We start from the raw sequence: 25085 nt of genomic DNA, 5'->3' as shown, positions 1-25085 counted from the left end.
TGCTCCCTCATTACACAGAGACATACATTCTGTGTACTTATTGGGTGTGAGGGAATGCAATGAACCCTCCTTTCAAGGTGTTCCTTTGCCTCTGAGTGTTCCTGATTTCAGGGAGTGGGACTGGAGGAGTGTGGCTGGATGGGTTTGGCTATGTGAGGAGATGGCCTTTTTGATGGGCAATGCTGCCCTCAGCTGGCTGGCTTGAGTCAGGCTTTTGTCTCGGTTGATACAGGATGCTACACCCTGCTGAATGGATTAGTGTGTGTGGTAATTTGAGATGCACCTTGGCACAGGCTGATAGACCTTGCTTCCCCCCCCCCCAGTGTTCTTCTAATTAAGGCTAATTTAACATCCTTTGCTTGCGTGCTCACAATCACTTCAGTCATACTTCAGTATGACCACGGTACATGCCTAAAAGAACAAAAGGTCTGCCCTTTAAAAATAAATTAAAAACTTCTTCAGGGCCACATTAAGGTAGCTAAAGGAGAGACGTGTGCCCTCTGCGATCTTGATGGATCAGCTTTTTGTGCATTTGTTTTTAACAAAGCCCAGCAATTACGGCTTGGAAAAGTTGCTTGCCCCAAATGTAGAGCCTTGCTGACTGATCTCTTGAACTGCCTTTTTCCCCTCAGGTGCAGGAGTTAGCGGAGCGGGAGCTGATCAAGGCCCAGATACGAGAGCTGAGGAATGAGCAACACAGAGAAGCAAAGCCAACAGACGTTCCAGGTGAATCCATGCAAATGCTTATTTCCATAGACTTTGTCTCCCTCACCCCTTCCTTGTTCTGGCAGGAAAGTTACACTTGAGGAGAGGGGGGTGGCATGGGGGAGGATGGAAGACAGCTCAGCAGCGTGGGGTGTGACCAACAGTGTGTGCATGCAGGTACGAGGGGGTGTTCAAAGTAAGTGGAACTGATGGGAGGAAGCAGGTTTTCTGTGTGGGAGGCCAGTGAGGAGACAGGAGGTATGATGAAGGACTGGGGTCCTTCTCAGTAGTTCTGATGATATGGATCGTACTGGGTTTTAGTGACTATAATATTTCAGTCATCCTTGTGCCATCCTTAGAAAATTGGCTGACGCTGTTACCTGATGCTGCTGGTATGGAGCTGAGCGACTTGGCCTGCTGGCACCCACTTTGCAGGCCTAGCGATGACCTGTTATTTGTTCTCTTCCTCCAGACATCTCTTCAGGGCCTCTTCTGCTCCTGGACGCGGTCCCTAACCGGCCTTCTCCACAGCCATCCTCCTCCTCCTTCTCGGAGCTTGCGTCAGATCCTGAATCGAATGCTGAGGGCCCTGAGCCCAGTTCCCATGACGGCTGTTCTGACACGGAATCCCAGCCCCCTTCCAAAGAGGAGAGCCCTCTTGGCACCTCAGGAGGGGAGGACACAGAGGTGTTGAGGACACCAGCCGGAGAAACTGCCAATGGTATCATGCAAGAACAATTGGATATGCCAAGTACAGAAAAAGATGCCTGTCTGCCCAAAGACCTCTGCACAGGGCTGCCGAGTAGTGAGAACGAAAACCGTGAGGTACATAGCAACCTTCCCTCCCCCCCAGGTCTGAGGAAGAATGCCCGTGTCATTTCCTCTTCAGGAGAGTCAGGCTTATGGTCTTTCTTGAGCGGGGAGCATGGAAGGAGGGAAGCTGTCATTAGGATCCCTAAGGCAGGTTTCAGTTGTAAACTCTTCTGGGCCCACATGGCATGGAATTGTGTTTTACTGTGCCATCCTAAGCAGTTAAACTCTTTTAAGTCCATCGAAGACAGAAGGGTGTAACTCTGCTTAGGATGGCACTGTTAGCTGGGAGGCAGTAGTAGTAGTAGGTTTAATTGTATGTGGCCAAAGGCCGTCACAATACAGAGTTAAGAACAGTAAAAATAGAAATTGACCATACAAGCATAAAATACAGTTATTAAAATAACAAAAATAAAATACAATTAAAATAGAAGCTTAATAAATACCAGATAGTTAGGGGGGGAAGTTAGTTTTCTGAGGATGTGAGGGCGATCTGGCTGCGACATCTGTCACCCCATTGATCGCCAGGGTTCATTCGGCTGATTTGGCTGGCTAGGCGGGTGTCCCTCCCTCACCGCTCCATGTGCATCCCTCCCGAAGCTGCGCGCTCGGTGGAAGAGGACGACCATCCCAGATAGAAGGAGTGTACCATTCTTCGGTCAAGGGTATACGATAGCTGTAGCTGGGAGGCATTAAAAATTAAATCTGGCCAGGATGGCATGGAATAGCAGTAGCCCAGAGATCACGAATCCTGCTTTGGTCTGGGATGGAGGTTTATTTTAATTTTTTTAACCCTCTGCCACCTTTTTGCCCTCAAAAGAGCAGCTTATATAAGCTACTCTGCCTTGGAATTTTCCTGTTGGATACGGTTTATATAAGCTGTTTTTTAGCAATGAAAAGGTTTTTTTTTGAGACAAGCACATGAGGTTCTCATAAATGTGGAAATAGGTATCTTTACCACTAATCTCATTGGGTTAATTTTAAATGGAAATGACAAATTACGCGTTATAAAGATATTTTTATGCTATGGTCTTGGAAATAAGCCTGTAAAAGAATGACTGGCTGAGCGTGGTTCAGTAACATAGTGATACTTATTTACAGTTCTGCTACTTTAATTCAATGTATTGTGCAACAGTTGTATTTATAAAATTTTGTAAATGGATCACTGACGAAGACAGTACGCCAAAAAGTTTGGTCTTTTATAGTTTATAATTGAAATGTTCGACAAATGACAGGTTGTTTATTATAGGATGTTTAATTTATTTAGATTGTATTGATTTAGAAGAGTGGAACTGATTTTTATTTATATCTTTGCTCCTTAACCTTTTTCTGGTATGGTTTGGTTTGTATGTACTTTGAAGTTATTTAATGACTCGTGTATATATATTGGTTAAATGTTCACCTTCCATCTTTAAAAAAAAAACTTTATGCAGCTGTTTTAAAAACAAGGGCTATATTGCTCTGGGGACTGAGGAAGAGCATGGATGAAGTTGGCAGTATCACAGATATTAACCACTCAGTTCCTGCCGCAGCTGACTGTCGCTGGTTCAAGCTGAACCATGCTGCTGCCTTGCAGAACATTTTTTTCAGGGATTGTTCAGAGTTTTCATTGGATACGGTGAGGATGCTTTCAAAGTGGCCCCTCCACTTTGTAAGTAGTACATTTTTCTTCACTAGCAATGCCAGGCTTTAGGCTGGAAAATGTCATTGCGCGATGCATAAAATTATGTTTGGCTGAAAACCTGGATGTGACATAAGCATGTCAGGCAACGCTCTGGAGATTCCCCCGTCACCTGATGTGCTTATATCACATCTGGGTTATTGGCCCGATGTGACCCTGTGTGTTGCGCAACGTCGTTTCCTGCCAGTCAGATAAGCAGGGGTGGGAAGGTGGGCTCATCAGTGGGAGATAAGTGCACATTTGACAACCCCCGTCTCCAATCTGACAGTGTAACAGCACAGACTGTGGGCCAGAAGTGAGATCTCCTATGAAGATTCTGAAAATGACATAATACTATCTTGGTGGAGATACTTTAAATGTTTTTCTTCTTCTTTGGGGAGTGCTCTGGGTTTTGAGAGCCACCAGCTCATGTGGCTGGGTAAGAGACTCCATTTCCAATGCGCTTAGGTGTCAGTTCCAGGATTGGCTGTCCATGACAGATAGATCCCCACACCCCTCACAGGAAGTACTCCAGGGTCTTGGTTGAAAAGGTTTTATTACAGAGATCCATTAAGTTCACAGGTCCTTCAAAGATGCACAGGAATTGGCAGGAATGAGAATACACACAATTGAACTTTGATATAAAGAGTAGGATTCCCCCCTCCCCTAGGACAGTTAGCAAAAAGGCGCTAAAGTCCCAATTCTGATGAGAAACACAATAGCTTTCTCTGGCCAGAGGAACATTGCAGATAACAAGGAATTCAACTCCCTCTGTCTCTTGCAGGGAGTTACATTTTAGTACAAGGTCAGTAGCAGGCTGCAGAGATAACAGCCTCAACATTAACACTTTTGTTTTTAGGCAAGTCTAGGAGCAAGTTGGCATGAATGGTCACAGTACATGAGCATAATAAGAGAGCAATATAGACTTCACAGTATGATCAAACCAATAAAGGGAACAGAGAACATATGAATGGCATGTATAAATGGTATGCAGATATGACATTAGGGTTGCCAACCTACAAGTGGTGGCAGAAGATCTCCCAGAATTGCAGTTGATCTCCAGGTGACAAAGATCCGTTCACCTGGACAAAATGGCTGCTTTAGAGGGTGGGCTCTATGACTTCATACCCTGCTGAGGTCGCTCTCCAAACCCTGCCTTCCCTTTGCTGCATCCCCAAATTCTCCAGGAATTTCCCAGGCTGGAGTTAGCAACCCTAATTATACTCCTCTTCCCTAGGGTTTGCTTCAAGCATCAGAGAATGAAGCAAGTGCAGCCTGCAAAGTGGCAGATGGTAAGCATGACAGATAAGCCATTTTCTTTCTCTGGTGATGACGGAAGAGTGCATATGGCTGGCATTTCTGCTTTGGTTTTGGGACGTGGGTTGTATGAGGAAGTTAGGCCTATTGAGCTGGTGCTACCTTGAGATGCTGTAAGCAATGGTACTTTTTTTCTTTTTGCAAGATATAGAAGCTAGCAAAGCTTTCTAGGAGTCTGTCTGAAAGGAGGGAAAGAGTAGTGGAGGTAGCAAAGGGAGGTGATCGCATTCTGTTTGGCGTGTTTTGAAGTGTCTGTTCCCCCCCTTGCACCTGCCGACTTCTAGACAGGCCTTTTTAAAATGTGCAATTCCCAAAGAATATTTGTGCACTTCAAAAAATTTTCTGCACGTGTGGTATCAAATCCCCAGTCCTGAGGATTTTTTCCCACTCTGTGTAAACTTCTAAATGTCATAAATTGTGGTCTAAACAGCAGAGGCTGTTTGCGGCCGTGTACACAAGGAAAATGCATAAGTACACGGTAGCCGTTGGTGCTGTGTGCATGAATCACATGCCACTACGCAGTTCCAAGTTCTCCTTTTAAAAGAAAACTCCTCCTGTGCTTAAATGATGAGAGGTGCTAGGACTGAAACATCCCTGGCAATTTTACTCTTGTGTTCCTGGAAGCAGCCGACTGACTTAGGAGCCATCAACCTAGGGGAGCACCTGCTGGATGTGATTACTTAGTAATACGGAACACTCTGCACATGCTCCATCCCCTTCTTCTTACTGCTATATATTCCAAAGCTAAGCCCTGCCATTCAGATGGGTTTTCCAGTTGTGTTCTATAAAGCCCTGTCACAATTAAGCCCTCCTTATTCCTGAGGAAAAAATGAGTTTAAAAAGGCTAAAAGGCTGAATTCTGGGACCAGCGTAAGCTGCTGCTACTACTACTACTACTACTACTACTACTACTACTACTACTACTACTACTACTACTACTACTACTACTACTACTAATATAACAACAACAACAACAACATTCGATTTATATACTGCCCTTCAGGACAACTTAATGCCCACTCAGAGTGGTTTACAAAGTATGTCATTATTATTTCCATAACAAAACACCCTGTGAGGTGGGTGGGGCTGAGAGAGCTCCAGAGAGCTGTGACTAGCCCAAGGTCACCCAGCTGGCTTCAAGTCGAGGAGTGAGGAATCAACCCCAGTTCTCCAGATTAGAGTCCAGCGCTCTTAACCACTACACCAAACTGGCTCTAAGTAACTATACAAATTGAAAAGATGTGTATGTGTCTTGCAGGTTTTAGTATTGTGCATAATTTGTTCTTATTTTGTTGAAACACTAGCCCCTTTTCCCCTCCCTTTTCCAGGCGGTCTTATTCAGCCACCCCTCTAGTTCAGCAAGCATCCCACAACCAACTGATACTGGCTAGAAGCTTGCTTTAAAAATTAATAATAGAATAAAATGAAAGCTGAGAGTTACAGGAAAGTAAATTCTGCACCCAGTATACCCACCCTGAGTTTTTGCTGTGCTTCTGCAGAGATGCAGCATGCACCTGTCCATCTAGGCGATCAGTTTTTACAGGGTGCTGTCACCACACACAGTTACTTCCCTGTTGCTCTTCCATGGTTCTTACTCTGTAGATATTGAAATTGAGCGTTGAATGCAGGAAACTCCAGACCATTTTCAAATATTGATACACAGAAGTAGAGCAACGGTTGCTCTGGGTTGGCATGGTCAATGGAGCAATGGGGATTTTCTCCAAATGTCAGCCCTGTTGGCAATTGCACTTCAGTCTCTGCCCACCCAGCATGAGAGGGCATTGTCATGCTTTGCTTATTAACAGTTCGTCCAATCAGGTTGGTGAGAACTGTTTCTGCTCAGGCCTTCTGGGTGGCTGCTCTGGTTTTATGCAGTGGGATTCTGGAGGATGTGAGGAAGGCTCCAGTTTTGCAGAGGTTTGAGAGGGTCTGCAAAGTATTGGGTGGCTTGTGAGCAGAGGTCTGCTGTTATGATGGGGCAGATGGATTGCTCGCGTCTTGTTCATTGTAATTTTTTTGTGTGTGAAATGAGATTTTATCTGGTTTTAAACTGCTTTGAGTCCCAGCAAGCTTCCAGGGCAGAGTGGGGATTCGAACTTGGGTCTCCCAGATCCTAGCCCCACACTCTAACCATTACATCACACTAAGGAATCACTTGAAAGCAACAGGCAGAGGAGATGAGGTTATGAACATCTCTGTGTTGTATATACACAACCAGGGGCTTGCGTCTATAGTGTGTGTGTGTGTGTGTGTGTGTGAGAGAGAGAGAGAGAGAGAGAGAGAGAGAGAGAGAGAGCTTTCCCTGCCCCACCGGACTCCCGCAGGAGTAATTTGGACCCTTGATGCACCCAAGCTTTTCCCCAGCTTGACCGCAGCTGCAGCATTTGTATATGTTTTCATAAATCCAAAAAGGACGGGACTTCCCGGGAAAACCAGCATGGCGAGAAAGGTCAGGGGAGCACAGAGGCAGTCCTAGGCAGAAGAGAGGCTGGAGTCGAGGGCTCTGCTGCAGGGAGGGGGGGCACTCAGAGGTCCTGCATTTGGTGCCCAGGGGCTGCTCCTGCCTCCTCACATGTACTACCCCCCCACCCTCCGCGCTCCGGGGCTTGGCCTCTTCCTGCATTTCCCTTTCCCTCAGCACCGGGGTGGGGGTGAAGGGGGCAGAGCTGTATTTAAGGCTTTCTGAGAAGCTGTTGCTTGCAGGGCCATGAAAGGGAATCTCTGCTACCCAGAGTTGGACCTTTTACATTCTTCAGCCCAATAAGGTCAGGAACGGCTCCTCACTCCTTCCTTGGCTGGGCCCCTCTCCTCCCCTCTCCATCACACTCCTGATGCGGTCCTCGGCTCTGCTTTGCTGTCTCCCCTGGCTGGTTGAGGTGCCTCCTGAGCATCCCTTTGAACCTCGGCCCCCTTCTCTGTTCCCCCTCCCCCTTCTCTTGTTACGTTTTCCCACTTCCCTGAGAGTGACCCTTTCTGCTTTCCCAGGAGGTGGCTGTAGGGGATTTGGCACAGAACACTGTGAAAATCTGTCATTTGTCAGTGCATGCTCACACACAAATGCACACACTCCAGAGTTCCGCTGCAGTGATCGTGGAACAATAATTAGGTCTCTTCTCCCCACCTCCAGCTCTCCCTTGTCATTTTGGGACTCTGGGAAAATTTGCAGTGGAGGTTCTTAAAGAGGCTGGCATCCTGCAGGCAGCAGCGGAATCCTTGATCTTTTGCTCTGTGGCCTCAGAGCTGTCAAAGGAGCAAGCATTGCTCCATATCCCTGCTCCCATCCCAATCTGGGTAGGGCTGAATTGTTGGGAGGGTCTGCCTTTCTTTTGCAGGTGAATCTCACTTCCCTTTGCAGCTGAATCTCACGGCTTGGTCAGGGGCCTCTTGGCCTATTAAAGCTGGTGTGATATTTTCTCCTCGAGGACAGATTTTTCTCGTGGCTTGAGTTACTTACTGGAGCTGTGTTGTTGTCGTCATCGTTGTTGTTAAAGTTTTTTTAAATTTTACAGTGCGATGCTGCACTGGTATGGTATGCTGCAATCTGAGCCGAGGGTAGTAGATATACCCGTAGAGGCTGGTAGATATTGTGCCTTTGGAAGCGGAGTGAACATTGGACTAGAGGGTGTTCTTAGCTCCTATGTGACATTGTTGCACAGAAGAGGTCTGGTCAATGGGGAAGGCCCTCAGCTTTATGACCTCTTTGTGAACTTCCTCGTTTTCTAGCTGAGTGGTGTCGCACGCAGCAGCGTTCAAGTGTTCAAAGTGCTTTACATCCTTTATCTTATCACAACAGCTCTGTAAGTTAGGTCAGTAGATTGTCCTTTTAGGCTAACCTGGCAAGACTCTTACATTGTTACAGATTTCATAAATGCAAAATATGGGGATGGCCACTAATATAGATGGTTTTAAAGAAAAACAGATGAATTCACAAAGGATAGGACTATTACAGCTGTTATCCTGGATAGATAAATAAACCTCCATGTACAAAGGCAGTATGTTATATCTAATGTTGAAGTGGCCCCGACCTGTATATATGAGGACTGGGGCCACTTCAGATCATGCCACAGGCTTCTGCAGCCTTGGAAGAGCACTACTCCCCAGAGTTGCCAAAAAATAAAAAATACAAAATGGGGGAGGGTTTGAATCCCCCACCCCAAAACTTGCCTGCCCTCTGTACCTGCACTCTCCAAAGAGCTGCTGGATGGGCCCGCTGGAACTATGTGACTGCTGGACACTCCAAACGACCCAGCCAACATAAAAGATGGGTTGAACAGAGTGTTGCTGCTGGAGGAGCGAGGCCAGGGCTTCTCTCTCCCCCAGTCCAGCTGCTACGGTAGTGATCCACTGGAGATCCAGATAGTGTGGCTGTGTGGCACTCCAGGCTCTGATTGTGCCAGCTGCGAACCACCCAGGTGCACTGGCTGAAAGCCGCCCGTGCCCAACAGATGCCGAGCCAGTACTGGGGTGCATAGAGCCCCACCACTTGGCCAGTATGGAAATGTGGCAAGACCCTACAGGCCCAGGAAGGGCCAGCGCTGAGCCCATCTGCCCCAGGGAGGGCAAGCGCTGTGTTGAGGGTCTTTGGGAGGCAAGAATGAGGTAAAGACTCTTGGTGGCGGCGGGAAGAGTAACAGGAAAGGCTGCTGGGGAGGCAAACTAACAGGACAGGATGGCTGGCTGAGTAGAGAGGCAGGAACAGGGAAGTCTGCCTTGGACGGCTGTGGAGATGGCTGATGGCTGTCTCCACAGTCTACAACATTTTGTTGCGACTACTTCTTGTACTTCTGAATATCCGTTGTTAGCTGCAAACAACTGGAGATGGCAATTTACCCTTAATTCACACGGGTCTGGCCTATTCCCATCTTGCCACTTCTCTAATGCAAGACAGCTGGATGAGAAGAGAGCAATTTGCTGTAACAAAGTAGGGCAGGTAGGAAGATCCGTACTCCTTGTGCCTGTTGCTTTCCCCCTGGAACTACCCCCAGTTGAGGCTCCTAAATGCGGGTCTGTTGCTGTCCGTGTTCCTTTGTTCCCTGGCAGCCTAGTCTTCGCTCTCTCTCAGCTCTTCGGAGCCATGTGCCTACAAGGGGCTTCTGAGTTTGGCCAGGCACAGATCTATCTGAACCTTCCCTCTTGGTCGCAGTGTCAGGGGCTACACATGGCCTTTGAAGGAGGTGGGAGAGGGATTGTATGTAAGGGAATGTCTGAGGGCTCAGCTGGGGTGTGTGTGTGTTGTGACGGCAAAGGTCAAGGACAGGGAGAGCGCCCTAGAATGCAGGATAGGTTCTGTCATGGCACAATTACAAGCTGGAAAGTACGGATTTCAAATGCTTCCTTGATCTCGCTCAGCCTCCCCCCTTCTCTCTTTCTCATACCCACCCACTCAATTACTCACCCCCTTACATAGTTGTAAAGAGTTTTTTGTTTAATTGGTTAGAGCTTTAGCCCACTCAGCCTCAGTGTGGCATACAGAGTCTCCTCTTCGTTTATAAGTTTACAATGGACCTGTGAGGTTCGATAGGCTGTGGCTGCCTAGGATAACCTAGTGAACTTCATAGCTGGGCTGGGATTTGAGCCTGACTTTCCGCAAAGTCAGGGCCGGTGCACCCATAGAGGCCAGGTAGGCGGTGGCCTCAGGGCATGGGGTGCCGGAGGGGGCGCCGGAGGAGGCGCAGGGGTGGGAGTGCGTGCCACGGAGCTGCCGCCGCCAGCACATGCCCCCCAGCCGGGTGCAGCAGCTGCGAGCAGGCATCTGCGGGGGTGCAGGGCAACCAAGCAGGAGAGCTCGGAGGCCACTCGCGTGCTGTCCCAGCTGCCCACCTCAGCAATTGGGCTTGCGGCGCGCATGTGCCTGTGATGACGTCACATGTGGCGTCATCACGCAGGCTGTGTGTGTGTGCATGCGCGGGCGCCCAGCCTGCTGGCTGGCTGTGGGTGCCAAAAACCCTGGCGCTGCTGCTGGTCATAGTCCATCACTAACACCCCTGCATCACACTGATGTAATGTGCATGTAAAGTGCTGTGAACCATAAAAATATGCTTTATAAATGCTAGGTATCATTACCGGAATTACAAGGTTGGAGGCTTTGGAGGGTCTGGATGTTGCAGGATGAGGGGACGATAGACGGGCCTGCCACCCCCTGTGGTTATAGTGATGCCAGGGTCTAATGCAGGGCCTTAGATGTTGGGGAAGTGGGGTAGGAGGAGAAGTGAAGGCGGGGAGTTGGCAGCTTCCCCATCTTCTTTCAGCAGCTGGAAGTGTTCAATGCATAAAAAATGCAAATGAGAGAGGCATGTATTATGATGGTGGCAGAAAGGCTAAGCGTTGAATCAGGAAGTCCTTGGTTTAAATCTTTAACTGCTGTGAGCTCACAAGATTTCTGCTGCAATAAACATGTTACTCTTTCAGTTGCCGCAGGACTCCCCTTTTGTTTTGCTGCAGCAGACTAACATAGATACTGCACTGGTGTTTGGCAAGCTACAGTCTCTCTGTCCTGTATGCAGCGTGGGTATGATAGTAGTGTGATCTGCTTTGCCTGGCTGTCATAAGGACATGAACTAGGGATTATTAGCAGTTCCTCCACTCACGCTAGCAAGAAATGTTTCCACTGAGTCTTTCTTGTGGACCACCCCTGTTCTATGGAACTGACTTCCTGAGGACTTAGAGAAGGCCCTAACCTTACAGGGATTTGGGAGTCTTTTTTTTTTATGAGTCTTGTGAAGGGGGTTCAGTTTTTATCATAAGATAAACGGTGTTTTCTCCTTTTTTCTTCATGTTTTTATTTTTGAAAATGAGATTTTAGCCAATTTTAACTATGTAAGCTGCTATTAAGTCCCGTTGGTTGTGAGTAGAGATGGGCATGAAGCGAACCATGGAACAAAATTCGGGACAGAACGGCTGGTTTGTTTGCAGAGAAACACACATTCAGTGGGACCACGTTTTTACGGAAAAAATGACTTTTTCTAACTGTTCCGTGGCTGGTTCGGAGTTTCACAGATCCTGCGCCAGTTTCAGCCCATCGGCTGAACCCAGCATGGGGTCTGTGAAACTCACAGTCAGAGTGGCAGGAGAAAGGGGCTGTCAGTTTCGCAGACCCTGTGCTGGGTACAGCCAATGGGCTGAAACTGGTGTGGGGTGAGTGAAGCTGACAGCCCCTTGCAGGAGAATGGGGCTGTCAGTTTCACAGACCCCGCACTGGGTTCAGCTGATGGGCTGAAACGGTGTAGGGTCTGTGAAACTGATAGCCCTCTTCTCCTGCTGCCCGGGCAGCAGAAAAAAGGGGCTGTCTGTTTCAAACACCCCTCACCGGCTTCAGCAGCCGGTGCGGTGCAGTTGAAATGCCATGAACCAATTCGTGAACTGGAAAAAGGTCGGAAGTTCGTGGTTCGTGGGATGCTATGGACCACGAATTGTGGGTCTTTTTTTTTTTTTTGGTTCGTGCCTATAGTTGTGAGAAAAGCAGGATATAAATATTTTAAACCAATATAAATGTGAAGCTCACTTATTGCTCCAAAAAGCAGTATACATGCTGATTATTCATATCTTTGCCAAGTGGATCGAGACACGGTGGGGGGTTTCTGACCCATGGAATAAGGATTGGGGGTTTGCTATTGGACCTGAATGTTTGAAGGAGCTGGGAGTTTGGGAATCCCCATGTCTAATGCAACTTTATTTTCCTCTTTTCTTTCTTCCTTGACATTCTCCACCAATCTTTTCCTGACTTTCTGCCCAGCAGCTCCTTCACACGATGTCCCCGCGCCCTGCTGCAACACCACACAGACGGCCCCACTACCCACCACCACTGCAGGTAACTTCCTGGCCTTTTCGAAATGCTAGGCATGCACTTTTGTTCTGGCACATCTGCTCTTTTTTCACCTTGCCAGGCAAAAACACGGAAGTGCTGGTAATGGTACTCCCCAAGACTCACGCTCTCAGGTTTTGCCTGGTGCTGCTAGCCCAGCTCTGAGCTTGCCCATCTGGTTCAACTGAGTAAATAAGGGTGGGGGGGGATTCTTTGCTGGATGGATCATTGATGTGCTGCTTGGAGGGATGTGATAGATGCAATACGGGCCCAGGGAAGGATAGGATTTAATATGTGTTGTAGCAGCGGCCTGCGACTATCCAACATGCACCAATGCCTCAGCCGCTCAATTACTCATTCTGCAAGAGGGGCTCTCCTAGTGTCTGTAAGTGGATAAAAGGAGAAATGGGCGGGGGGGGGGGGAGCCCTAGAGTCCACTTAGAGGGCCTAATCATTAGCTTGGCTTGGAGTTACAGGGAAAGTGGTAATAGAGTGAAGCCTGCCTTTCCAGATGTGGACTTTCTTTCTTTTCCTGGGGCAATTCAGAAAAAGAGGAAAAGGCTCTCCTACAATGGGAATTAGCTGAGTAGAAGGGTTTTTTTATTGAGAAATAGTTGCTAGATAGTTGCAATGATAGGGGAGGTAGGAAAGCATAAGCATTTTCTTCTGCAGGGTTCAAAATTTCTATCAAGAAGCTTGGCAGGATTCCCAGCTGTGATAGAACTGGTCTTCGTTCCCCAGCCAACAAACACATCTCTCTCTCTCTCTCTCTCTCTCTCTCTCTCTCTCTCTCTCTCTCTCTCTGCCCCACCCCCTTCTGCAGATCCCCGACGGGAGCAGCCCTTCCAGAGGTCTGGTTCTGTGTGGGAACGTGCTCGCAAGTTCAGCTCGGAGCCCCCCAATCAAACCGGCCCCCCAAAGGGGGAGAGTGCCAACAAAGGCTCTCGTGTTCTGCAGCAGCAACAGCAGTTCCTGCACCCCCGGCGTGTGACAGACTTACCCAGGGGAGTCCGTGGCGACGGCGTTGGCTGTGCACTCCCAGATGGCACCAGGCAATCAGCGAACTGCAGTACTGGCACAGAGCAGGCTGCAAAGCCCACTTCTTCTCAAGCAAAAGCTGGGACAGTCAGGCCTTCTGCTCAGGGTCCAGCCAGCCCTCAAGAAGTGGGTGGCCCCAAGGGGAGGAGCTACAATAACCAATGGCAGAACAGTAAGTTGACACCTGCCCGACAGCCTGTTGAAAATGCCAAGGGGACGTCTGCCAGCTCAGAGGAACCCCGTACCCAGCCGAGCGCCTCCTCTTGCAACCTCCTGCCTTCCCCAGCGCACAACCCCAGCACCAACGACGCCATGAAAACCCTTTTCACCATCGAGATCAAGGACAATCGCAGTCAGCCCATCCGAAGCCATGTTGTGGGGACACCAGGCAGCCAGCGGGCAGGTGAGTGGGGGATGTACCATGGTGCAGCCTGCTTGGGGCGAAATAGCATTGACAGTTGGGACATTAAGGATGGGGTTGCAGGAGGGGGATTCATGGAACCCCTCGCTTGGGGGGTCTTTCTTCTGTTCAAAATCCTAGGATTTTGGGACTGGTTCAGGTCCAAGGGGACAAGCAACGGTTGCTTTTTCTCCATTTGGACTTTGGGTCAGGATGGGGCATCCTCTGGGTAGAGCTGCCACTGAATTCCAAGTTGAATCTGAATGGGTCAAGGGACACCTGTAGCTAAAAGAAAAGTTAAAAGAATTTTATAGGATGAAAGTCATTTCTTGAGGGAACGGGGCGGTTTATGTATTGAGGATTTTACATTCTTTCAGTGGGGCAAGAACTCTGTGCCTAAAAGTGCATGAGAGGCAATTTCCCCATGTCTAGTCATCTCTAGATATCATTCACCTGTGAAATTTCTGCTTGCCACAGAGGTGTGTTCCTGCCATAAAACTGCTTCAACCAACAAACATTCCATCTACAGTGAGATACCAGGAGAATTTAGAGAATGCATGTGTGTGTGTGGGTGGGGGGGGAGTAGGAACGTTGAGGAAAATTTAAATGAATTTTGTTGATGGTGAGCGAAACTTCTTGGATGGAGGTATGCATTGTACCTCTCTAGCTGTCGGCAGCGTCCTGCCTGCTATCCTCATACGTGTGCGTTTACCAACCAGTGCCACCTGCTTTAGTTTTGGGGCTGCATGACAGACTCTGGTGTGTGTGCATGGTGTGTCTCTGTATTGGGATACTTACCTAATGGTCTGGGGCTACCGCATAGCTACCTTTGCCCTTGTGTCAAAGAATGCATTTGTCCGTTCTTTCTAAAGGAGATTTTGGGGATAGGAGTTGTTTTTCTTTCCTCTGGACTGTTTGAAACAGCAGCTGTGGGGAGGGAAACATTTCTAGAGAGATTGAGGTATTTAGGGCGATGTCAAGATAGATGTTGGCAGCGAGTGTTTGCCTGTGATCCCAAAGTTTGGAAACTCTCTTATTCCTGGAAGGATAAACTGCTGTCATGGCTTGATGGGCTGCGATTTATCCTCTTAAGGATGGAGTGGAAAGTTTTTGTGTATGTGAGCGCAGCGGGAATGAACCCTTTTAAGTTCTGCTCTTTGGAGGAGGACAGTTTCTCCAGGGAATATGTGGTTCATAGGAACTTCCTCTTTGCCGCTGGGGTAGGTTCATTGAAGGGTGCTATTTCCCCCTCCAGTGCCTCAGGTGATACCAGTTGGGGGGCTGCTGCTGACACAGATGTTTGGATTTGGGGTATGTGTCTAGTTTTGTGTGTGTGTTTTTGTATTTTGGTGTGTGTGTGTGTGAGGTTCATCTTATACTCACTTCTTGCTGTATTCTGCTGCATGTGATGCTGAGTCTTGTGCTGGGATGAGGGGGATGAGTGTGTGGATCATGGCAGTGGAAAGCTCTATTAGAAGAGCTCCAGACTTTATAAGGTTTTAAAATCTGATTTCCTTTCTAGTTTACTCTTGTCTCCGGTGGAGGAGATATATGGTGTGGTAGTCTGCAGAAAGCAAAAATTTCCTTCCTTCAGACAGGGAAGCATTTGGAAGAGGCTTGAATCTCTTTAACAGAGGCAGAGGCTAGTACTTTTTTGTGGATTAGTAACTTGAGAAGTTATTTGTATGTAGGGTTGCCAGCAAGCTTGAAGAAAAATGTTATGTCCCTGACTTGGATGACTTGGATCGGACCTTGTCGGATGTTGGAAGCTAAGCAGAGTCGGCCTGGTTAGTACTTGAATGGGAGACCACCAGTGAAATCCAGGGTTGCAACACAGAGGCAGGCAAGGGTAAACCACCCCTGTTTGTCTCTTTCCTTGAAAACCCTATGGGGTCACCGTGAGTCAGCTGCGACTTGATAGCACTTTCACATTCTTCCTGACCTGGATAGCCCAGGCTAGCCCAATCTTATCAGATCTCGAAAGTTAAGCAGGGGTTCTTAATTAGGACTTGAATGGGAAGCCATCAAGGAAGTTTAGGGTTGCTACACAGAGGCAGGCAAGGGCAAACCACCACTGAATATCTCTTCCTTGAAAACTTTTGTGGGGTTGCCGTAAGTTGTCGACAAAAAAAAAAAGGAGAAATGGGCAACTAATGCTTTTCGTGGCCTAGAAGTAAATAACATTCTATTAAATTTCCATTAAAGGGACAGGACATTTTTCTCAAGGTAGCTGGCAGCTCTGTCTCTGCAGCTGAATACAGTTGTTTGTTAAAAGATGTTCTAATTTGCATCTTTTACAGATTTTATCTGCTGCCATTCTGAGACTACTTGGCTGTTTTGAGTACATTGCCAAAGTTTTCCCTTTTTAAAAGCGTCCCTCTTAGAGATTTTAATCCGCTGCTGATCTTACTGTCTTTGCTAGTCATTTTTGTATTATATATGTTTTAAAGTTTGTTCCAGACATTTATTCTTTCTCTCGTTGGTTTGTTGGTTTTTATCAGATGTATTTTCTGGTGTTTTTTTTTTAAAGCTGCCTTGTGGGATGTAAATTCACAAAATGAAAATCGTGGCCAACTCCCAGTGTGCCAGCAGTTCAGCCTCCCTCTCCCTCTGTTTGCCAGCCACTTGCTCTCATGCTTGTGCCTTCTCCCCACCCTGCAGAGCTCACCCTGGGGTTGGGAAGCACCCCCGTCCGAATCACCACCACCAGCAGTGTTGGTAGCAGCAGCCATGCCAGCAGCCGTCAGAAGGTGAGTGCTCTTTCCTCTTCCCTTCGGTTTCTTTTTCCAGAACCACTTGTCAGGATGGGAAACCAGACCCCTACTATGGTGTTCATGGCTAGATTTGGGGTGGTAAATGCGTGCTGCTTGGGCCAGAGGGTTGCGTGCCAGTGGAGAATTCTTGCATGCCAGTGGATCATGATGCTGTCAGAAGGGATTGAGAACTCTGCCCATTTGCTCATTTGGCACAACTGGTTCTGCTTCCTAGAGTTGGATTCTTGTTTTTTTTTTTAAAAAAAGCTAGTGAAATGGAAGGAGGAAGGGGGTGGGGTTTGGGGGCTCTAGGTTGTCAGGGAGCAGTGCAAAACAAAACAAATGAACATAATAGGTTCCTCATGATGTGCCTACAGCTCTGTTCATTCAAAAGGGCACTAAATGCTGGTAATTTGCATCAGCAGTGCACATCTTAATGGATAAAATCCTCAAGGCTGTGCGTCTTAAGAATCCTCCCTTTCAGTCTTGGAGTGAAGTGTCAGAAATGACCCCACCCTTTCCCCCTGCAGCTGGTCCCCAGCTTTCTGTCTCCTTGGGACAAAGGGAGTGTGCATTTGCAAAAGGCTTCTTTTGAGCAAAATGTCCAGCATTATGAACTATGGGAGGAAGTGCTGGTAGGTGTAGGTGGCAGGACGACCCTGTCAGGCTCGAGGTATTTCTTCATGATCTGGGAACCTAACCATTTGCGTGTGCACACAGTCAGCAGAATTCCTGGCCTTGAGAGCCCAGACTGAGCACGCACACAGGCTTTGCTGTTATCAGGTTCCCTCAGTGCAAAGCTTTGCTTTCTTTCATTAGGAGGGAATGTCAGCCATTCACTTAAAAGGGGGGGGGGATGTAATGCATTGGACACACACACAGAGAGAGAGAGAGAGAGATAGGGAAGCCCCCAGCCTGTCTTTAGGTCTGCAAACTTTCTCCCCCCAGATGTGCAATGTGAAGTTTCAGAGTTCTTGACAGTCCAAAAAAGGAGGAGCCGGTCTTTTCATCTAGCAAGCAGCTTCCCTGCCATGATACACTACTGGCATCCAGCCTATTGAGATGCAGCTACCTGTTTCCAGTTTTGGCCCCAGCAGCCCCTGAAAGATTTCTAATAATGAAGCAGCAACAACTTTAGGAAAAGCACACAGTAAAAAAGTACCAGTTTCTACAGGCTGGAAGATCTTGGTTTCTGCAGGGCAGGGGTACCTGGGAAAAGACCGGAAACCCCTCGTCCCACCTCATGGGCAAGCCCCTGTGAGCATTGACCTCTCCCCGTGTGTCAGTGCTGAGCATTCAGGCAGCTGTTTCTCTCGGGCAGGAGAGAAGAAATGGTAGGAGTAATGCATACAGCCTGGTTTGAGAACCATACGTTTGTCCAGGAGCTGAGGGTGAGGCAGGGCTGTGCATACGCTGCAATCCTGCAGTAATGTGAAAAAGTGTCGAATGTAGGTCTGGGGTGCAGAAATGTGTTTCCGGAGCATCTCAGCTTCCTGTTCTCAGAAAAGCAACTCTCTTTCCCTCTTGATTTTGAAGCGGTTCTCGCGAGTGTAGGGAGCAACACCTGCTGAAATCTCACGTGGCGGAGCTTCAGTGCCCTTTGCTGTTCCCCGTGGCTAGCGATACGAGAAGTTATACAAAGGAGTAAAAGCAGAAGAATAAGAACACTTGTCGTTTCCCTCTCGGTGTTGGCAATTTCATAAATGTTGATCTTTCTCAGCACAGGAGTGCCTGGATCCCGAGATTCTCATTCCTGTTGACCCTGCCAGGTGCACTCTGTGGTGGGAAAGGGACTGTATGCCACAGCTGGTTACAAACTTTAAACTGATGGATCCTGCAAGGGAGAGGGGAGCGCATCCTTGGGGTGCTTGCTGCCATCCTCAGCTGGTCCCAAACTGAGAAGCTGGTTGAGGGTTTGTCCGGCCATTTAAGGTGATGCGTGCCGGTGAGTCACGTGGCACCCTTTTAGGAGCCCCATGAGTTGGCCACCGCCGGTGCTGATGTCTGCCTGTCTGTGTGGGTCTCCCCCTCCCCTTCAAAGGAATTTCTCCCCACCTCCTTCCAACCCTTTCCCCCAGCTGGCTCACCGACAGCTTGAGGTGATGTTGAGATGGTTGAGACAAAGAAGCTCATCACAGTTTATCTTAGGGGGCCTCTCTGGGGCCTCTGCCAGTTCCTCGTGCTTTCAGGCATCTCGGTTGCTGCTCACTGAGGCTGGTGCAAAATGTCTAGACGTGGAGATGCATTGCCGCCCTTGGCAGAAGGTCAGGTGCCCCAGGTGGGGGGCAAGGAGGATTCCTGATGTGCTTGGCCCAGTGGTGCTCATCTGGGCCGAGCCAGCGAGGGCTGTTTAATGAGGGTAGAAGCTGCTGATCCAGTTCTTGGCATCACCCCTCTGCCTGCCCCCTGCCCTTTCCTGCTGTCCTTGCCAAGCTCGGGATGCAGCCCCCTGCCTGGTGCAGAGGAAGCAGGAACACTCCTGCCTGGGCTAATTAGGCTAATGCCTCATCCAGTATCCCTGCCATGGGTGGTGCCAGCCTGTCGGTTCTCGTTAAGGTATTAGCTGAAGCTCAGAGTGTCGGGTGGGCTACAGGAGGAGCTGCGCTGCCCAGCAGGAAAGCACCCGCTTGCACCAGCTGGGTCTCAGGGCAACCCCACCAACCCTCGCAGGTGAGGGCACAGCAGTAGTGAGATCAGTGGGACAAGTGCTGTTGTATTGAGGGTGGGAGTGTATGGGGGGAGGTCAGACCGTGTCTTGAGGATCAGAGGCAGCTTAAAGGCCGGGGGAACTCAGGCAACGAAGCTGAGAGGGGACGGCAGTGGCCGGGGAACCTGATCTCCCTTAGCTGTGCATTATTTAGGAAGCGGCAGGGAAGGCTGCTTTCTCGGCTAGAGCTCGGTCTACAAAAGGGCTCCTCAGGTGAGCAGAGGGAGGGCAGGAATGCCAAGCACTGTCTCCTTCCCACCCCTTCCGTTGGGGCTCTCTGGATGTGCCGGGACAGAATACTTGGACGGTAACAGCCGCTATTGCCTTTGGAACCCCACATTGGCCTCCCTCACCCCACGGGGCATTTGGCCTGTTGCATAGCGACAGCAGGTGAGATGGTAACCCTGTGCCTGGACAGTGCTTTTACAGGCTGAAAGGGGCGGGGGGCGGGTTGCTTATCTGAATCCAAAAGAAAAAAAAAAAGCCCTCCGCATAGAAAACTAGTATATCGGGGAGAAGGGCTCTCATCTGTGTTTCCTGACATGCTGGTTTTCCTCCTTCACCTGCAGTGCGAAGTGATACACCCCAGGCACTGGTTTATCCTCTCGTCTACTGCATGTGTAAACTAAGCCTTGCTATATCATTGGCGGGGGGGGGGGGATGAACTGGAGTTTCTCATCCTCTGTAGCCTTTAAAAATGTTACCTTGCGGTAGCACCTGTGAATTCAGGGGTGTCCTGTATCTCCTCCTGAGTTGGCAACTAGAATTTGGTTTCTTGGTGTAAAATTAGGCATACTTGGCTTTCGTTTTTTAAAATACAGTGTTCTAGCCTCTATGGCTATAGCTGGAGCTTAAAAACATACCTGATAAAACGTCAGAAGCCAGTTTTGCTAGAGAGACCAGGTGCTGTAGATTTCACACCCTGCATGGCTCCTCCTGATTCAAGAGAGTTGACTGCATAAACCCATCCTCCCAAATTAGCCCCCCCCACCCCCCAATTGTCTTTGCCAGAAAATCTCTGTTTGCTTATGGCATTGCCCATGGATGCACCTGTGAACAATGTCCTGTGATGAACATCAAACAGGGGAGTGGGGTGCTAGTGATTACTACAAGGAACAGAGCGGGGGCGGGGTGGGGGGGAATGCCACTGCTCAGCTGGCTTACCTGTCCTTTTCTTAGCCCCAGTTTGAGAACGGCTGATCTAAGCCTCGGAATGGTATAGCAGCCAGGATTAGGTGCAGGCCTACACAACTAGTGAGCCCCCCCCCCCCCGTCCAGTGCAGCTTGCCTTGCTGGAGGGTTACATTTTGGAGGGGGGCATGGTGCAGGCCTGCTTTTCAGAGGCCTGTGTGTATATGGAGTGCTGGAAGGCTGTGCCTTCTAAAAGGCTGAGGATCCATGCATCCCCCAGGGGGCATCCTCACCCCGGCTGCATCCGCTGCCTTTCACTGCACTTGGTCACTATCTCTGCCCCACCCCCGCCTGACCACCTGGCCCAGCTCCATCACTCTGCCTTTGTCTGTCACTGTGAAGCTTCCTGAGCTGCTTGCAGCCCTCTTCCCCCGTTTGTGTCCCTTCTGTGATAAGAATAGCTGGTTAGCAACACGAAGCCCCCGCCCCCTTCCTCTGCTTGTGTGGCTGAGTGGGTGTCTTGCCACTGCTATAAAAGACTTTTGGGCAGGGTCCGTGCATGTGTCTCTTGTGACTTTGGGGGCTTGCATTAACGCTAGCAAACAGTCAATATAGCGAGCCCTGTGACCCCCCTTTGTTGTCATGCCGGGGGTGCCTGTCCCCAGCCTGGACCGCATGCAGGAGTTAGTGTTGGAACAGCCCTTGCACCAGGCACTGCAGGAGATCCGTAAGGAGCTGCAGACCTGGCGTCAGGCTATAGAGCAACGCGTGGAGGAGGCCCTCTGCCTGGTGCGCCCTCTGGCAATCGCTGTCAGTGACCTCCGGGAAGAAACTGCTGCCCTGTGGGCTGAGCAGGCGAAGCTGAGCCAAAATGTGGAGATGCTTGGCCTCTACCTTGGTGAGGAGAAGGACCCCAGCACACTGCTGCTGGAGTCAGAGGATCCATGCGCTCACTTTGTGGGCACTGAAGAGCCCAGGCAACCGGTGGCCCATCCGCCCACTTTCTCTAGCACCCGGAGGCACTCGGAGGTGCACCTGTCCCGGAGTGGCAGCTTTGTGAGTCGCCCAGTTCCAGGGCATCAGTAGGGAATGGGTGATGGGTTTCAGTGTGCGGAAGTGGTCCTGCACCTCCCGTTTGGCTGTCTTTAGATTGCCCCTTCTTCCTTCCCAGCAGGGTCAGCTGAGCAGAGTTCCTGGTTTTGGTGATGAGAAGAGAGCTAGGAAAGGGACCTGGGGGCGGGGTGGGGGCTTACTCCTTCTGTCTGAAGTCCACATGCCTTTGGAAATCCTATCACCCAAAAGAGTGGTAGTATTCCATCAGTGTGTGATGTAACAAAGAGAAATGCCCTATTCCAACAAGTTTGCAATCTGAATTTTGTTGTGGGAGGGGAGAGAGCCACACAAGTAACAAAGGAGATCAAACCCACCTTAGTTGTGCTTCTTGTTTCTCTGAAAATAGTTTCAGGTAGGTAGCCGTGTTGGTCTACAGTAGAACAGCAGGTTCTGAGTCCAGTGGCACCTTAGAAACCAACAAGATTTTCAGGGTATAAGCTTTCAAGAGTCAAAGCTCCCTTCATCTGAAGGGAGAAGGAGGTGGAGTGTTCCCTTCATGCAAACCTCTATATTATTCCTTCCTGTATCTGAGGAAGGGAGCTCTGACTCTCAAAAGCTCATACCCTGAAAATCTTGTTGGTGCCACTGGACTCAAATCCTACTTGTTTCTCTGGGCTCCATTACTGCCTTTGGATCACTAGAAAACCTCTCAGCTCAGCTCTACCATGAGAGATTTTAGCAAGTATGCAACTTTCAAGCCTGTCATTGCAGCGATGAGGACTGGAAACTTAAGAGAAAGCAGAGAGATTTTTGGATGCTTAATTCTGCACCCAGATTTAAATCCCAAGATTGTTCAGTGTTTTTTTGTGAGGTATCCACAAACCAAACCTTACCTAAACGTTAATGAGCAACCAGGGAACATGTGAAATGTGGCATTGGCGAGAAATATGCTTCTTTCTTTTTTTAAATGAAACTTGTTTCAAACTCTGTGTGCTGTGTGTGTGAATTTTTTTTTTTTTTTGTAAAAAAGAAGTTTAGAAATGCATGCACTGTATCTTGAAACTGGGGCTGGGCCTTTGAGGTCACGGTGTCTTTGAATGAGGTTTACTCAACCAATCTGTTATCTGTGGTTATTTCTTGCCTCTGATGGCTACCTGACTCAGATCTCCTTTTCTCTCTCTGCCACCCATGTTCTTGCAACAACAAAAAAAACACCCTACCCAGAAGTGTAAGAGAAGCCTTGATTGCAAAAGCAAAATAAACAACACAAAGCAAACAGGAAATGTGCAGGCTTTGGAGCTGGTTTTGGCACAGCACGTGCACCAGCAGTGACAGCAGTATAATCTCTTACAGGGTCTGTAGGTTGCAGTTTTTTGGCTTGACTTCTTCCTCCTCTAATCACAGCTGGGTTTCTTTGCATACCTCTCCCATACGTCCACACCCCTTCTCCAAAGAAACAGCTATGAATTCATGTTATATAATAAATAAATGTACCTCTGAGCATGAGCAGAGCGCCCTCCCTTCTACCCTCAGCTTCTGCTACCTCTTCCCATATGCTTTGGGATTAACGAGCTGGGCTTCCATATGGGGCGGTTGGCAGGGTTGCCATGCATGTACCTCTCTTTTCAAAAATTGGGTACCACCATTAGAACAACAGTCCAAACCCTCTGGGGGTGAGATGAGTCTTTGAAACTTGTATCATGTGGGGTGTTTATGGATTGCTATTGAACTCGATGCTGGTGCTGTGTGCCTGACTACCCCTACTTACTTTGACAACTGATGATGTTGCTTGCAGAATTGCTCCAGGCTGGCAAAGGGAGGAGGCAGTCCATTGTGCCTTGCTAGCTGCTGGCAGGAGGCCTGAAAGATGGGAGGCTGCCCGTGGCTCTGCTGAGCCCTCCCTGTGGATTAGCTGCTCCTCTGCATGGGGTTTACAGCTGCCTGCTAAAGTGACAAGTGTGCATGGCCCAGTGGTAACTTGTGGGCCCTTACCTGTGCCAGCCCTGGCCTGTTCTCCTCCTCTTCCTCCTCTGCTCTGTTCTCATACCACTGGGATAGGGGCGGACTGCCAGGACAGCTGCCCAGGGTCTTCTTACACTGGCTCCAAGTCCAGCCCCTGCAGCCAGTGAGATCGGCCCTCCCAGCCTGAATTTTTTTGGAAGGTTCCTTTTCTGAGCAGCCAAGCTCAGGGAGGCATCCAAGAATTTGTGCCTGCTGATAGCAGCCTTCCTATTGATCGTTGTTGTTGTTGTTGTGTGCTGGGATTGCCAAGAAGCTTAAGGATCCTTACAATGAAGTAGGCCTAGAATAAACATGGATGTTCTCCGTCTAGTATGAGGATGAACAACCGTTGCAAGGGAGGAGTCAGCCAAATGGCATGTGCACTGCCCATCCCTGGGCACTATTGTGGTTTGCTAAAGCAGTGGACTTCAAGCTTCCTCTGCAGCCTACAATATGGGGCCTGGTTTTTAACTGTAGCTGGCTGAAGCTACGCAATCTGTAGAAGCACAAATCTGAAGTCTGAATCTGATGTGGAACGGGAGATTGACATGCTTGCAGCAGACAAGAGATGGGGGTCTGTGTTGAGGCCGAACCCTTCCAGTGCCTGCCCCTTCCCTCTTTGAGCTCCTTTCCTGCAGCTGAGGCCTAGTCACATGTTTGTTATGTCCTGGGGTGGGGCTAGGGACGCCTTGTGGCATCATGCTCCTTTGCCCCGTTGGTGCTTCAGATGCTGCTGGGAGGAAATTGGCAGGGGAGGGGGATGGGTTACATGCCAATGCGCTTTCACTTCCAGTAAAAAAACTGGAGTGACATTGTGGACCCTTTACAATTTACCAAAAAGCTATGGTATTGCCATAGAGTTTTTGTGAGTCTCAAAGCGTCTAAAGATTTCCAGGCCTCAGCCCCTGTTTGCCCCCAAGGATTGCTGGTTACAGCCTGGCCCCCCTAGATGGGACAGTAGCGGGTAGGAAAGCAGGTTCCAGGGGGAAGTGGGGATGGGTCAAGCACCCTTTCCTGGCCTGTCCCTTCTTTGCTGCGAGTTGCCACTTCACTTTTGCTTTGGTGACCTGAATTCCCCAAGTCTTTTGTTGAGTGCCCAGCTCCAGCCTCTGCCAGTCTTTCCCCGTTGTCTGTCTTTTTTTTTTTAATGTCTCTTTATTCTTGGCTTTTCTGCTCAGTCTTTTTCTTGGGGAAAAAAATTGTAAAGGGATTGGCGGTGTTGTTGCCAGGGCCCACCTTGGGATTACACCCAACTCTGTCCATCACTTGGAAGACTAGCACATGAGAGGGAGTCCCCTGGAATGGATCCAGAAGAGTCAGCAGGAGAGCCCTGGAAGACCTCTGTTAGGCAGGGGCTGTTATCTTGGGATAGCAGTGCATAGCCAGCAACCTCTGGATTGTGGTGGTCTAAACGATATGGGCACCTTAACTGATAATTGGATTGGAGACCCCCAAAGAAGACCAGGGTCGCTGTGTCGAGGCAGGCATTGGCAAACCACCTGTTAGTCTCTTTTCTTGAGAACTCCCACAGGGGTCACCATAAGTTGACTATGACTTGACCACATGTTCCACCACTGCCACCATGAATAATAATTACTTGCCCTTCAGAGATGGCCTCCCCCAGTGCATCTGCATGAGTCCCTGATCTGGGCATTCCTTCTAACTGGAGGGGGGCAGGCCTAGACTAGAACAGTGAGCGGAGGTGCAAT

General features: G+C 49.1%; 1 protein-coding gene across 4 annotated transcripts in view; it reads left to right on the top strand.

The window, feature by feature from the left end:
- Positions 1–25085, top strand: part of SMTN (smoothelin) — a 74798-nt gene that overhangs the window by 30079 nt on the left and 19634 nt on the right. For all 4 annotated transcript variants that reach the window (XM_054997066.1, XM_054997067.1, XM_054997064.1 and 1 more), the window contains exons 7-12: positions 633–726; positions 1178–1530; positions 4413–4467; positions 12228–12299; positions 13117–13734; positions 16393–16481. In XM_054997066.1, coding sequence (XP_054853041.1) covers positions 633–726; positions 1178–1530; positions 4413–4467; positions 12228–12299; positions 13117–13734; positions 16393–16481 — 1281 coding nt within the window. The remainder of the gene's footprint in view (positions 1–632; positions 727–1177; positions 1531–4412; positions 4468–12227; positions 12300–13116; positions 13735–16392; positions 16482–25085) is intronic.

This window comes from Eublepharis macularius, chromosome 13 (assembly GCF_028583425.1).
Source record: "Eublepharis macularius isolate TG4126 chromosome 13, MPM_Emac_v1.0, whole genome shotgun sequence".
In the NCBI taxonomy this organism is placed as follows: domain Eukaryota; kingdom Metazoa; phylum Chordata; class Lepidosauria; order Squamata; family Eublepharidae; genus Eublepharis; species Eublepharis macularius.
The sequence above is the reverse complement of the archived record's forward strand: the minus strand, read 5'-3'. Positions and strand labels throughout refer to the sequence as shown.